Source organism: Manis pentadactyla, chromosome 4 (genome assembly GCF_030020395.1).
Source record: "Manis pentadactyla isolate mManPen7 chromosome 4, mManPen7.hap1, whole genome shotgun sequence".
In the NCBI taxonomy this organism is placed as follows: Eukaryota; Metazoa; Chordata; class Mammalia; order Pholidota; family Manidae; genus Manis; species Manis pentadactyla.
Genome location: NC_080022.1, coordinates 73,137,145 through 73,152,807, shown reverse-complemented (window position 1 = coordinate 73,152,807; position 15,663 = coordinate 73,137,145). Strand labels below are relative to the sequence as shown.

The 15,663-nt window shown below is 33.5% G+C and overlaps 1 protein-coding gene across 5 annotated transcripts in view; it reads left to right on the top strand.

Moving 5' to 3' along the window:
• The window catches only part of COL24A1 (collagen type XXIV alpha 1 chain), a 377,298-nt gene that overhangs the window by 242,869 nt on the left and 118,766 nt on the right, over positions 1 to 15,663 (top strand). For all 5 annotated transcript variants that reach the window (XM_036890301.2, XM_057500389.1, XM_057500388.1 and 2 more), the window contains 6 exons: positions 4,127 to 4,180; positions 6,667 to 6,720; positions 11,017 to 11,070; positions 11,434 to 11,487; positions 12,807 to 12,860; positions 13,021 to 13,128. In XM_036890301.2, the coding sequence (XP_036746196.2) occupies positions 4,127 to 4,180; positions 6,667 to 6,720; positions 11,017 to 11,070; positions 11,434 to 11,487; positions 12,807 to 12,860; positions 13,021 to 13,128 (378 nt within the window). The remainder of the gene's footprint in view (positions 1 to 4,126; positions 4,181 to 6,666; positions 6,721 to 11,016; positions 11,071 to 11,433; positions 11,488 to 12,806; positions 12,861 to 13,020; positions 13,129 to 15,663) is intronic.

Sequence of the window (15,663 nt, the reverse complement as noted above, 5' to 3'; positions counted from 1 at the left end):
CCATGCATTTACTCTTTCTTGTTCTTCTTTCCTTTCTTTATATGTGCATTTCCAAATGGTATCAGTCTATATTTCCTTTAGATTTCTTATAGTCAAGTTCTGCTAGTGATGCATTCTGTTAGTTTTTATTTCTGAAAATGTCTTTTATTCACCTTCATTCTTGAAGGGTATTTTCACTGCTTATAGAATCCTTGACAGGGATTTTATTTGCTTCCATCTACACTGTAAAGATGACATGTCATTTTTTGGCTCCATTTTTTCTGATGAGAATCCACTCTTATCTTTATCATTATTCTTCTACATATAATACATCATTTTTGTCTAATTGCTTTTAAGATTCTCTCTTTATCTTTGGCTTTCAGCAGTCTGACCATGATGTGCCTAAATAAATTTTCTTGCTTTTATCCAACTTGAGATTTACTGAGTTTCTTGTGAGTATTAATTTGTGTTTTCACTAAATTTAGAAATTTTTCACCTTTATTTTTTCAAATACTTTTTTCAACCCCATCTTCTCCTGTTCTTCTTGGATTCTAATTAAATATATATTAAACAGTTCAATATCACTCCTTAGGTCCCTAAGACTCTATTCATTCAAATATCAATCCTTTTTTCCTGTTTTCTTTTTTTAATCGGACAAACAGACTCTATCTTCACAGACTTATTAAGCCCGTTCTGTGAAACTTTATGATACTGTACTTTAAAACTTTACTTCAGATATTTAATTTTCAGTTCTATAATTCCCTTATATTTTAAAGATGCTATTCTTCTGAGATTTCCTATTTGTTTACTCATCATGAGTATTTTTTTATTTTTATTTACATTATTAACCATATTAAAAAAGCAACTCTTAAATCCTTATGTGATAAATACAAGATGTGGGTAATCTTGAGTTTGGTTTCCATTAACTGCTTTTCTTATGAATATGTTGAAATTTTCATGTTCAGGAATTTTGAATTATACCTTAGACATTTTGAATGATTCATTATAGAGATTCTAAATTCTATTATATTTCTTTGAAGAGTATTGCTTGTTTTATTTTTTTAATTTAGCAAGCAGCTAAGTTGGCTGGATTCAAACTCCATATTCTCTCTCATCTCTGGTAGGTGACTGCTGACATCTCTGTTCAGTTCTTTGAGCCTTGGCTAGGCTTCTTGGAGTCTGCCACACTAATACATATATACTTCAAATGTCAGCAAACAGTTTAAACAGAGCTTATACTCAGAATTTGAGCCCTCTCTGGCTCTTTCTCCCATCATTTTCCAACAGCTGTGGTCACTTTAAATTCTGCCCTCTGGTTCCCATTGCCAGAAAAACTATAGGTTTCTATTCTCCTTTTAAAAATCATCCTGTATGGCTTACCTTCTGGCTAAAAGCTGTATTTTAAAATTCAGAAACTAGTGGCATTCCCTTCTTCTAAGTGTAGACCCCTCCACATTAGTTTTTGCCTATTTTGGGTCTTTCTCCAAATCATTCAGATCTTTCTTTTTTAATATTTTATCCTGAGATCATAGTTATTTGTATGTAGGTTGGTTTGATAGGAGCTACTTGACTAATATTGGAAGTAGAAACTCATAAGTGTTCTTCTTTAAATAGAGTTTTCTCTGGAGTAACTCAGAACAGTTGAGAAACATTTATTTCATAATCTTATAATATAAAAAGTATATAGTATTAACTGTATTCTTCCCCATCCTTCAGATAATGAGACAGCATGCATGGTTTTCATGACCCTACAATAAAAGTATAGCCATGAAAATAAAACTTATATGCTCCATTGCTTATTCTTGTAAAAAGGCTTTGAGGATGTCATACATGTTTCCTGAAAAATGGAAAAAGCATTGAATGCTTGATTTCTCATTGAAATCAGTAGAAAGCAGTTTAGTATAGGGGAAGCACACAGCCTTAGAGTCAGACATATTGGAAGTCAAATACTGGTTCTGCCATTTACTAGCTATTTTCACTTTGTACAAATAATTTAACCTCTTTGAACCTCAGTTTCCCTATTTAAAATGAGATACCTTTCATAGTTCTATCAAATAATGTTATGTGCTTGGCACAGGCTATAAATAAATAGCATACCCAAAAGTCATTATCCTCCTGGTCATCATTATCATAATTGCTGAGTTGAAGTAATAAAGCAAGGAGTTCTACTAAAATAATATATTTTCAGTAGCATCTGAATTTTTATTTTGTGCCTGTTCTTTTCTTCATCTCCAGTAAAAATGGAATCCCCTTAGACTGCTTCACAACCTTACCAAACAGCCTCTGGGCACCATTAACAGTGTTAAAAGTATATATTAAGCCTGATACTGTGTTCAAACACACTTTATAAAGCAAATTGGACATGTAATATTTTGAAATTATTTCAGTTGGTATACTAGGCACAGAGAGATCCCTTATATTGATGTCATCTCTTAACTAGGTGACCGGAGTGAATAGGTAGCATATAGTTTTCATGACTAGGATGACAGGGCCTTAGTCAGATGAGAGTCCATGATTAGACATACCCTCCTTTCTTTAACCAGAGAACCATACATAACTGAACATAGCATTGATGATTATAACTTAGAAGATTGTATGTTGCTAGGTATTTTGAATATTTTTGCTTCCAATTTAGTATCTATTTTTCTTAGCTTTAATTTTAAGATAAAATGATCATTGCGATCTGCTGTATAGTTGCCCACCTTCCCATAGTCAACAATGTAAAAGGGGCAAATTTCAAATAGACAAGGGCAGTATTTTATATCACTAGTAGTCATTAGTGCCTGGCACACAGTACATGCTTCATAAATCTTTAAATAGGATGATCAAATGAGGGTCAAAGCACTATTTCTAAGAGTCAATTTTTATGGTACCATAGGTGTCATGGTATAAAAGTGGAGGGAAATGAAGGATGTTGGCAAGGTCCAATTTAGTCATTTCTGGTCATCTAGGTTCTGAGACCCCTGTGCCTTGCCAGGTCTTAAGGGCATAAGACATACTTATTAATACATCACAGGGATATTATTTATTGGGGGAAAAGCTTTTTGATATTGATAGTAAAGGTATTAAATAAAAACTTAAGGTAATTTGGGTAAATTATTCATCACATAAGAGTGGGGTATATATATGTAAAAGAATATAAGGTAGATATAAGGAATTCCTACAACTCAACAACAAAAAATAAGCCAATGAAAAAATGAGCAAAGGACTTGAATAGACATTTCTCTAAAGAAAATATTGCTCAATATCACTAGTTAGTAGGGAAATGTAAATCAAAACCACAATGAAATATCACTTCTCACTCATTAGGATGCTTGTTATTTAAACACACACATCCTTGTTGGCAAGGATATAAAGATTGGAACTCTTGTGCATTGCTGGTGGGAATGTAAAAAGGTTGAGTCACTACAGAAGACAGTTTAGTGGTTCCTCAAAAAAGTAAAACATAAAATTACCATTAATTTTCATTTATTTACCATTAATTTACCATTAATTTCACTTCTAGGTATATACCCCAAGAAATTGAAGGCAGGGACCCAAACAGATATTTGTACAACAATGTTTATAGGAGCATTATTCACAGCAGCCAAAAGAAAACCCAAGTGTCTATTGATGAATGAATATGAATTAACAAAATGTGATATATGCATACAATAGAATATTATTCAGCCTAAAAAGGGAAGTCTTGACACATGTTACAATATGGATTAATTTTGAAGACATTATGCTACATGAAGTAAGCCAGACACCAAAGAGCAAATATATGATTCTACTTACATAAGGTACCTAGAGAAGTCAGATTCACAGAGACAGAAGGTAGAATGATGGTTGCCAAGGGAATGAGGGAGAGGGATAGGGAGTTATTTAATGGGTATAGAGTTTCAGTTTGGGAAGATAAAAAGTTCTGAAAACAGATAGTGGTGATGGTAGCACAATAATGTGGAGGTACTTAATGGCAGGGACCTGTACACTTAAAACTGTTCAAATGGTAAAGTTTGTGTTACATGTGTTTTACCACAAAAGAAAAAAAAATAATAGAGGTAGACAGAAAATTTAGGTGTGAGAATTGTGAAGGGAAGGTGAGGTAAGGATACTGACTAAAACATTCTTAAGCATCATTCTTCAAGTTTTGCCATTGTTTGTTCAGGGTTTACAAGGACCTCCAGGGAGTGCAGGAGACAGGGGACTTGAAGGAGAACCAGTAAGTTTATCTTTATACTTACATAATTGTGATTTTTTAATAAAATGCATTTACTTTTTTGTTATTTTTCCTTCTTGTGTGTGGCTGGTATGTTTGAAAACAGTATCTATCATGGACACCTAATTATATAGGACAAATATTTAGCTGTGAATATAGTTTATAGAGCCCTCCTGTTTTCATATGGTCAAATTTGGTCCTGTTTTTCTGATACTGTTAAAACTTCACATATTTCTATTTTTGAAAAAGATAATTCTGTTTTATTGAATCTCAGAAATTTCTTTTCCTAATGGCTTTCTGTTTGTGGCAGTAATTGTTACACTGCCACATGCATACACATATTTATGAGGCCAACTCTATAATAAAAGACCAGAAATGCCAAACTATACACATGATGGGCCAGAGTGTACAAATGCCGGAAATGCTGGTACATCAATAATATAAAAACTTACATCACAATTTCATGAATGTTTAGGTGTGAGAATTGTGAAGGGAAGAGTTTGTAACTCTTAACTATAACTGTATATACAATTATAGCATTTCCATGGAAAATGAATAGTGAAAAGGAAAGATCTTGTCATACCTACTTTCTCACAATTTATTCTTTACTGCCTCTGAAGTCATTCTTCTAGTTAATGGTGTCAGATGTAATATGCTATAACATGCTTCTAATATTTACAATACAATATAGTCCTTCAAACTGCTGGGCTGGTCTTATCCATGAGTTGATGCAAAGGTTTACAGGTGGCCTTTGCATAATTCATTTAGCTAGTAGCAAGTGGAAAATTCTAAAAGTCAAAGAGATGTTCTTACCAAACTGTTCAGTTCCTCCTTTACATATTTAACCTATGCTATAAGCTCTACAAACAGTAAGTAAAGGTTTCCATATGTCCCATGTATTAAATATTCCATATATTAAATTATATATATATATATATATATATATATATATATAATATTCTCTCCAAATAGTCTTAGATAAGGTGTTGATTTTATCAAACTAAATCCTTGGTTTGCTCTCTAGTTTGTATCTCTTAACTTGCCATCTCAATCCTAATATTACTTCATCAAAAATAATGTAATTCTCTTTAGCATTATATACTTAAGTATCTTTTTCTTCTAAAAAGTCTGTAGCTCCTTGAAATCAGAGACCATTTCCTTCAACTTTATAACCTTCTTTCCTGGTGTAGTGTCTGGCAAAGTATATCTTCTTAGTGCTACTTGTTAAATGTAATTGACAAAGGCTATATACCCAAAGGCATAATTATTCAGCCAGTATGTTAGATGAAGTGAAATAGAATGAGAACTAATTTAGTCTTAATAAAGAGCATACTTACATAAAGGTAAGTATGTTAACAGAGTTATGGCAACAGTAGAGACATTATCTTAGGCTTTATACAGGTCAATATTTGTTATTGTATCCATAATGACTAAATGGCTTATCAGCACCCAAATTTGATATTACTATAACAATTTAGAAAAGAGTTTAAGATAACTAAACATACCACAGTTTTTCTTACCATCTACATTTTAAAAAATGAGGTGTTCACAAACTGTGATAGAGTATAATCTCATAGAAAATTTTGTCTTGTTATTTTCTGAATCTGAATAAAATAACTTCTTTGTACTATCTTTCCAGAAAGATCAAACAATGCAAGTAGCTCCTTTGGGTGGCTGTGGCAATAGCATTATATTATAGTTGTTAAATAAATATTAATCTATCTAAAATAATTCTAGCCAGTTAAATGACTTCCATACACAAAGAAGATCCTTTATGTTCAACAATTTAATGTTTATGGAATAAACAAATTATTCAGTGTTAGTTTACTTATAATAATTGCTATACAATATTACAGGGACCAATATTTCCATTAAGTTTGCAACACATTTTATTGCTTACCTTTATAATCATAAAGATATATTGCAAACCTTAGTGATTGTCCCCTGTAAACATTGTTAGATCTATTCATATGAAATAGAGGAATTGTTGAACTGGATTCACTACCATAATAAAGTATGACAAGCAAACTCCAAACTATTTTTACTTCAATAGAGACCGTGTTTGCTTCTTTAAAAATTCCATTTTTGTTTGTCTCAAAATATTGTATCTACACCTGTCATTCTCATTAAGTAGTTAACTTTGGAAAGCCTCTTAGCACAATGTTTTACTCTTATTAGGTGCTTGATTAATGTTTATTGAGTGAATGGGTGAATTAGGGAATAAAAATGTGAAAGGTATTATACTTTCTTCCCTTTTCTTTTCGTTTGAATCCAAGCATAGCTTAATATTGCTCACAAACACACAAAACTACAAATGGATCAGATATTTAGACTGCAGTTAAAATTTGTTTATAAAGAGAGTAAAGTAATACATAGATAATATGTATTTTCTTACATATGATGTAATATAAATTTCATATTTAGATTTTTATGTTCATTGAAATCTAGAGTAAATTTTGACTTGGATCTTAAATTTTATTTTAATATAGGGACCACGAGGACTGCAAGGTGTTGCTGGACCTCCTGGAGAAATGGGTGCTGAGGTAATGATTTTGTGGCTCTTTCTTATTTTTTAAGAAACACTCAATAATTTTTTAAGACTCCTCTAAGGCAAAGTTGATATATCAGATACATTGTTTGAAGAATAATTCTAATAATGTTTTGTTTCATACTCAGAAAATAAACCCTAAAATCCACTAAAAGCAAGGATGACTTTTGAATGAATATAATATTATGCATACAAAGTTCTCTTAACTCATCTAAAAGGTAGAAAAAAAAAGGTAAAAAAAAAAAGTGAATACAACTTTGCCTTCACTGATTTAGAGTTGACTTAATAACTCTTCTCTCTAAGATGTTCTGTTTCCTTTATAGAAGAATATTAAAGTGACCCCTATTTGGATGTATCTTGGAATAATAAACCTTACTTGTTGTAATTATAAACTTCATTTCTGTTTGTTAACTTTAGCTCTAATTAAGTTAAATGTAAATTGTCTCCTTTGGCTTCTGTGAAACTGCTCTCTCTTAATTTTTCTCTTTTCCTTCTGATTAGCCTTTGCCTGTCTTTTGTGAAGCTGTCCTTCCTCTTCCCTTAGTTTAGCAATCATATTACCGCCGTGACTTTCATTCCTCATAACATGCTGACAGCTCTCAGCGTGACAGCTCTAACCCATGCTCTTCTCTTCAGCTCCATCTTGTCTTACATATGCACCTTGCTACCTACAGACTTCTCAGTTCAAATATCTAAACCAACCATCACTTTCTCACTGTTCTTCCTCCTTTTATTCCTATCTCCCTGACAGAAACCTCTTATGCCCAGTAACCCAAAACTGAGAATAATCCTGGATTCCTTTTCCTACTTTATCCTCTCCAATCAGTCATCTTTATCCTTTGAATAAGCTTCTCTGATGTTTCAACTGTATGCTTTCCTTTTCACCCCTGTTGCCAGGGCTCTAGTCCTCTGTTCTTACTCCATGTCTCCTCTAACTCCCACTATTCCTAGGCTGCCCATCAGTTTATCTTTGTCATATCATTCCTCCCTTTGAAATTTTTCAGTGGCTTTCACAGCCTTTAATAAAATACCAATTTCTTAACCTGATAATGTTCTACATTATCTAATCTATGAAGACCTGTGAAACCACATCCAAATAAAACCTTACTTACCCCTGATGTGCTCTAGGTTTGTTGACCTATTTCTAATTCTGCGATTATGCTGTATTTTCTGGATATGCACTTAGTATTCACTAGGGATACAAGGATAGCTGAGATATGGTCCGTGAGTATTTTAGGAGTTTATAATCAATTCCAGAAGGTAATCATATAAGATATCACTGTATTTCAGTGTGTTAGATCCAATGATGGAGGTCTTCATGGGGCACTATAAGAGCACAGTCATGGGCACTAACTTCACCTGGATAAGAAGAAAAAGAAGATTTGTTGGGGAAGAAGGGACAAGGAGGGGGAGTGATGAGATGAACTTTATGGAATGAGTAGGAGTTAGCTGTAAGAAAATTGGGAGTAAGGATAAGGGAATTCCAGGAAAAGGGATAATATAAATAGGAACTTGCAAACATGAGGCAGTATGGATTCTTCAATACTTAAAATCAAAACAAGGAGTGGTAATCGATGAAGTTATAAAGAAATGGTTGGACCATGAAAAGTCTTATGTACTCTCTTAAGAAGCTTCAGCTTTTTATCTTATGGGCTATAGTAAGTCATTGTAGGGTATTAGAAGGTCAGTGATAAAGTCAGATCTGTATGTTTGGAAGATGATTCTAGCAACCTCATGGAGGATGTATTTGAGAAAACAAGAGTGAGAACAGGTACACCTACTAAATGGCTGTTGTAGTCAACCAGGCAAGAAATGATGACCTTCTGAACTAAAGTAGTAGGCATAGAAAGGGAAAGAAGAGATGAATTTGAGAAATGTTTGTCATATAAATTCTGCAGAACTTGCATATTTGTGGAATATGGAAAATAAAGGGGAAAGACAAGTAAAATTATTCCCAGATTTCTGGATTGTGCAACAGGATAGATGGCAATACCCTTTGCTGAGATCAGAGAAGAATGTTAAGGAGAATAAGGTCATAATCTGCTAATCTACACAAGGTAAATGATTAACAAGTAGCAGAGCCTGGCTTTGCATCCATATCTGAATCAAAGCTAATGCTGATAACCTGTATTATGCCACATCCTCTGAACCTAAAGAAAGCTGATAGACGTCATACCTTGTAATGAAGTTTTTTAACAGAGTAGAAGACAAAAATTCTATTGTAATAAGGAATAGGGTTGGGTAGGTCAGCTGAGAAAAATATGCTGTTTTAGAATAGTAGTTGAGGATAATGGGAGAGGGAAACTGCTAAAGACAAGTAAAAAAGTAGATATACCTTACTAAAAGTCAAGCTAAAGTAGGAGACAGTTAATTTGCACTGTATTAATGATGATGCTAAAAGCTAACAATTACAGAGCACTTTCTATGTGCCTTGCCATGTTCAAGTGCCTTACCCTATTAATGAGTTCTCACAACACCTGAGATAGGTGAAGTTATTATCCTCATTCTGCAGATGAAGAAACTAAGGCATGAAATGGTTAAGTAATGTGTTCAAGAGCAATAGCAGTAGTAGAGCCTACATTTAAATTTAGGCAGTCTCTCTCCATAACCCATTCTTTTAGCCACTGCGCCTCTCAACATGTAATGGTGACACTTTGCATAAGTGTGTAATTTATTCCAGTAATATTCAACTAGAAATAGAAATGGGTAAAGCAGTTTGAAGTTCTGATCCAACATCAGTATAAGAACAGAGGTACCACAGAGATCAGATGGTCAGCAACTGGATTTAGTCTGAGAAAGGAATAAAATCCGTCAGGAAGAGTTGACAGATTAGGAGAAATTATGGACTGGAGGCCTATGAGATTGAAAGCAATTTTGTTATGGAAGAACTCCTGAAAGAGTTGGAATTTTCTCTCAAAGGGAAATTTTAATCTTAGAGTAGAATATTAATGCTCTAACTTCTGAGGCAGAGCAGAAACCAGGTAGTCTCACTTCAGAGGCCTTCCTCTGAAGTACTTGCTATAATGCCTCTTGTAACAGTAAAGAAGTCACAAAGGTAAGCCACAGAATATTTTAAATAATGTAAGTATTTAAAAATTGGTGAAATGATGGTGAAACAGAGGGAGTGTAAAGGAACTAAACTTTTAGCAAAGTGATACATCAGGAAGTAGAGGTATAGCTCTTGAGTTTTAGAAGTAACCACTAGGAAAATTAAAACCAAAAATTATTTATAAAGTAGTTACTTATGATGAATGGGACTGGGACCTTTTATTGTAAGTCCGCCTGTGCCATTATACATGTATAGCTTTTATTTTGGTAAAAAGCAAGGTGAATATATGTTGCAGAAGCTGAATCAAAATGAAAAGCTGAGCTTCCTGTCATCTAAAATGCTGTAATTTTATAAAAGATATTTTAATCTCTAATAATTATAAGATTATCACCAATGAGATCAGAACTATTATGGAATCCCTAAAGATAGAAAGCAAACAGGGAACTTTTGGTCAAGATTGTATTGTGAATGAATGCTTTAAATTGCCCCTCTACTCCAAAACATGGGAATTAGAGAATACATATGTATGTTTATAATTGTGCATACACACACACAGAGTGAGACAGAAAAGAAAGCATGAAGAAGTCAGGGGCACGTATAACATGCTCATCAATGAGGTAAATATCTCTGAGAGACAAAAAGAATACAACAGCAATCATAGGTGCTCCAGGCCTAGAAATAGCCAGAGTTTGCAAGAAGTTGTGTTTTCAAGGGAAAAGGAAAGAAATGCTTCCCAAGTGGACCCATCCATGAAAAGAGAGTGGAAAAATACTGTATGTATCTTTTATAATGTGAATAACTTCATATCTTCTTTTTGTGATATATTTTATAAAATCAATAAAGAATATTGAATTTTTTTAATGAAGTATATTCCGAAGGACTCAGCAGAAATGGATATAAAAGTAAAATGATCACACAGAACAGTAAGAGTATGAGGGCAGAAAATTAGGAGAGGAATGTAGTTTATCTTTTACTAAAGATAAAAGTATGAGAAGAAGGATTAGAAAAAACTGACTTTGAAGGTCCTGAGTGCAGGTGATGTCGCTTTGGCATTTGAACTGATACAATGCCCCTGAAATTATCTAGTCTTAAGCCATAAAGTTTATAAAGGAGAAAAAAACGACATTTTCCTGGACCTGCCAAAGGGCTAAAAATTACTACCAGCTTCTTATCAGGTTGTTACTGCCTCTGTAATTGACAAAGGAACAGGTACAAACAATGTGTGACATAATTCTCTTCTAGGGACCTTCAGGTATTGAGGGAGAATCTGGTCTGCAAGGAGAGCCAGGTGCAAAGGTAACCTTCCTAAATAGTAAAGGGGAGGTTCTCAGAGGGTCTTTAAACTTTTACCAATAAATCCACTATGTTTGCTAACCCACCATCTTGAAAACGGGTGGAAGACAGCAGATAAAAATAGGAAGTGTTCTCAAATGAGTTAGAAAAATTTGTCAGAAAAAATGTTAGCTGTATATTTGCATACAGATGTACACACACGTATGTATGAATACAAATAATAAAACCTGGGGAAAATATTATCAATAAATGAATCTGGGCAAAAAGAAAAGGGGCATTTGGGGACTCCTATCCTCACAATTGCCTTCCATACTTGTTGGACATGCAGCTCTGGTAGGGATATAATCCTCCCCCTTGTTTCCTCAGGGAGATGTGGGACCTACAGGCAGCGTTGGAGTTGCTGGGGAACCAGGGTTATGGGTAAGTACCTACAGGAAACCATTTTAATGCACTGGCCTGCCTATTTTGGGGAATCAAAACTTAGCCTAACGACTTGAAAAATTACATAATAAACATTCCTAGTGCACTATAGAAAATGTTTGTCTTTATTTCATAATGTCAACAGCTGCATGCCAAACCCTGTTCACACTGTAATTTAGTAGTGTTTAGAATCCCGACCTCTTACATCCTTTTCTCAGATTCCGGTGTCATCTGAAGAACTCTGCCAAATAGGTGGAATCACTGTGATTGTGACTAATGTCAGCATTTAAGAAAAATTCACAAATACTAGTGACAACTCTCAGGATATTTATTGACTTAACAAGGCAGGCAAAAGATTGAAATCTAATTTATGTTTAAAAAAACAACCACAAAAAACTAGAGTCATGCAAAGTTAACAAGATTCAAGGAAATAATTGTAAATTGTAATCAAATAGTTTGCAGAAATTATTTTAATGTAGACAGTCCTTAATTGGAGCTGTGGTAAGGTTTTTCCTAAGATAACAGTCCCCAAGAGAATTTATTTATTTTTATTTTGGTAGTATCATTAATCTCCCAAGAGAATTTTAACTGACATTTATTTACTAAAAGTCAATCTAGGGAGATGTATTTTGCACATCTCTCTTTTTCATTTTCCACTTTTTTATATTTTTCAAGAGGCAAGCAGTACAAGATCAGGGTAATGCGAGTGTTAATGATGGGAGCAATGGGGTCACTGTGAAGATGGACTGATTAATTTACTTTTAAATAATTCAGGTGGCAAGAGAGCCAGTACTACTTTAATGGCTTCATATAGTATGGCCCTGCATTTCTGTAAGTTTTATATGTAGGAGATAGCTTCGTGATGTACCAGGGCCTTAATTGTTGTCTCTTTATAAAAATCTGGTACAATGATTTTAACTGAATTAAGTTGTAGTAATCCATGTAAATTCAGTATAGCAAGATACTGTAATTTTATGAGATGCAGTATTTACAGTCCCTCAACTCAGAAACACAGATGTGTAGCTGTATAAGTTTCCAGAGCTACCAAATGAATGCATATTACCTTTCATTATCTAAAAGTTATTAATATTCTGGGACCACCTTGTATTTGAATTTACAGTATGACTACATCATCTTCAGAGCTAGTCTAGGCAAATTAAATAATGCTAATTATATTACCAACTACTTCCTATAAATAGGTAGAAGTAGGAGTAATTATATAGAAACCCATTACTTTCTATAGATAACAGGAGCAAAGAATAAACTAAGAGAAGTGATTTAGCAGAATAATAAATCTTGCTGTTTCTGCTTCAAAATAGGGTGAACCAGGAGCTGGCGGAGAAGAAGGTCACCAAGGAAAAGATGGATTAAAGGTGAATTACACTTTTAACACTATGATTAAGGTACATTTTGTTGTGAAATCTTTAAAATAATACACATAATTATTTGTATCATCCAAACAAAAATCTGCTTATTGTGTGGTATAATTGTTTCAGTGCTTTTCTTTTCATAAAAATTTTTATTGGGTTTCAGGGAAGCCCAGGAGGAAGGGGACTTCCTGGAGAGGATGGAGAAAAAGGAGAAATAGGTTTACCAGGGACTGTGGGGTCCTTGGGTAGACCAGGTCTAATGGGCCCTCTGGTGAGTAATGCTGAGTCCATTTTCAGACTCAGTGAACTCAGTTCCCTGTGTACACACACACACACTGACTCCCTTATTTGTCCACCGCGCACACACACACATGTACACACACACACTGACTCCCCTTATTTGTCCACTGGGTAATTGGTGGGGTGAAACTGTGGCTTGAGAGAGAGACAAACCAGACACTGATATCAGCCTTCTCAACATCCAAGGAGAAAAGACACTTTTTTCATGTGTCGGGAACACAAGCTCTCAAACATAATTTTTTTCTCCTGCTTTATTGAGATATAACTGACACATAACACTGTGTAAATTTAGGGTGTACAATGTGATGATTTAATGTGCATATATATTGCTAACTGATTATCATAATAAGTCTGCTTAATACATCCATCACCTCACATAGTTACCTTTGGTGTGTGTGTGGAGAGAATTTTTAAGATTTACTCTCTTAGCAACTTCAAAATATATAATATAGTATTGTTAAGTATAGTCACCATGCTATACATTAGATATCCAGAAATTGCTCATCTTTTAACTGGAAATTTGTACTCTTTGACCACTTTCACTGATTTTCCTCATCTCTGCCCCTGGCAACCACCAATCTACTCTGTTTCTATGAGTTCAGGTTTTTTAGGTATCACATATACATGACATCACACAGTTTTGTCTTTCTCTGTCTGACATATTTCACATGGTATAATGCCTTCAAGGTTGATCCATATAGTCACAAATGGCAGCATTTCCTTCTTTTTATGACTAATAACATCCCATTGTATATATAAATCATATTATATGTATAAATCATATATGTTGTATTTTAAAAATAGTTACCATATATGCATGTGTTTATTTCTGGTCTCCCAGTTCTGTTCCACTGGCCTATATGTTTGTTTTAATGCCAGTACCATAATGTTTTAATTAGAATACCTTTTTATTAATATAGTTTGAATTTAGGAAGTGAAATGCCTCCAGCTTTGTTTTTCATTCTCAAGTAGCATTCAGTAGTGTGGGCATTTCAATAATACTAATTTTTATGTCCATGAACATAAGATGTCTTTCCATTTGTTTGTCTTCTTTAATTTGTTTCATCAGTGTCTTACAGTTGTTAATGTAGAGACATTTCACCATCTTGGTCATTTTTATTCCCAAGTATTTTATTATTTTTGATGTTATTGTAAATAGGATGGCTGTCTTTCTTTTCCAGATAATTCATTGTTAGTGTATAGAAATGTGACTATGTTTTAGGTTGATTTTACTGAAACTTTACTGAAATAATTTATTAATTCTGACAGTTTTTGGTGGAATCTTTAGGGTTTTATGTATATTAAGATCATTCATATACAAACAGATAGTTTTACTTCTTCCTTTTGATTTGGATACTTTTTATTTCTTTTTCTTGCTTAAGTGCTCTGGCTAAGACTTCCAGTACTGTGCTGAATAGAAGTGGTGGCAGTGGGTATCCTTGTCAGGTTACTGTTCTTAGAGGAAAAGCTTTCACCACTGAGTGTGATGTTAGCTGTGGGTCTGTCATATATGGGCTTTATTATGTTGAGGTAGGTTCCATGTATGCCCAATTTGTTGAGAGCTTTTATCATGAAAGGTTACTGGCTTTTGAAAATGCTTTTTCTGTATTTATTCATATGATCATGTAATTTTTGTCTTTAATTCTGTGAATGTAGTTTACCACACTGATTGATTTATGAATGTTTATTTAATCATCCTGTCATCTCTAGAATAAATCCCACTTGAGCATGGTGTGTGATCTTTTTCATGTACTGTTGAATTTAGTTTTCTAGTATTTTATTGAGAATTTTTAAATCTATATCCATTAAGGATATTCACCTGTAGTTTCCTTTTCTTATAGTATCCTTATCTGGCTTTGATATCTGTGTAATATTGGCCTTGTAGAATGAGCTAAGGTGTATCCCCATCTCTTCAAAATGTTGAAAGAGTTTGAGAAAGATTAGCATTAATTCTTCTTTAAGTTTTTAATAGAATTCATCAGTGAAACCTGGTTTTTCTTTGTTGAGAAGCTTTTCAATACTAATTCAATCTCCTTACTTGTTGGTCTATTCAGATTTTCTATTCATTCTTGATGTAGACTTGGTAGGTAATATGGTTATACAAATGTATCCATTTCTTCTATGTTGTCCAATTTGTTGGAAAATGATTATATATAAGAATGGCTTATGAGCCTTGGTATTTCTGTGGTATCACTTATAATTTCTCCTTTTTCATTTCTAACATTGAGTCCTCTCTTTCTTTTCTTGGGTAGTCTACCTAAAGGTTTATCAATTTTGTTTTGTCATTTCAAAAACACCAACTCACAGTTCTATTAATCTTTTTTACTCTTTTACCTATTAATTTTATTTATTCTCTATTTTACTTATTTCTGCTCTAATCTTTATCATTTCCCTCTTTCTGCTAACTTTGACCTCAGTTTTTCTTCTTTTTTTTAAATTGAGTTACAGTTGATATACAATTTATATTGGTTTCAAGTATACAACACAGTGGTTCAACAATTACCCA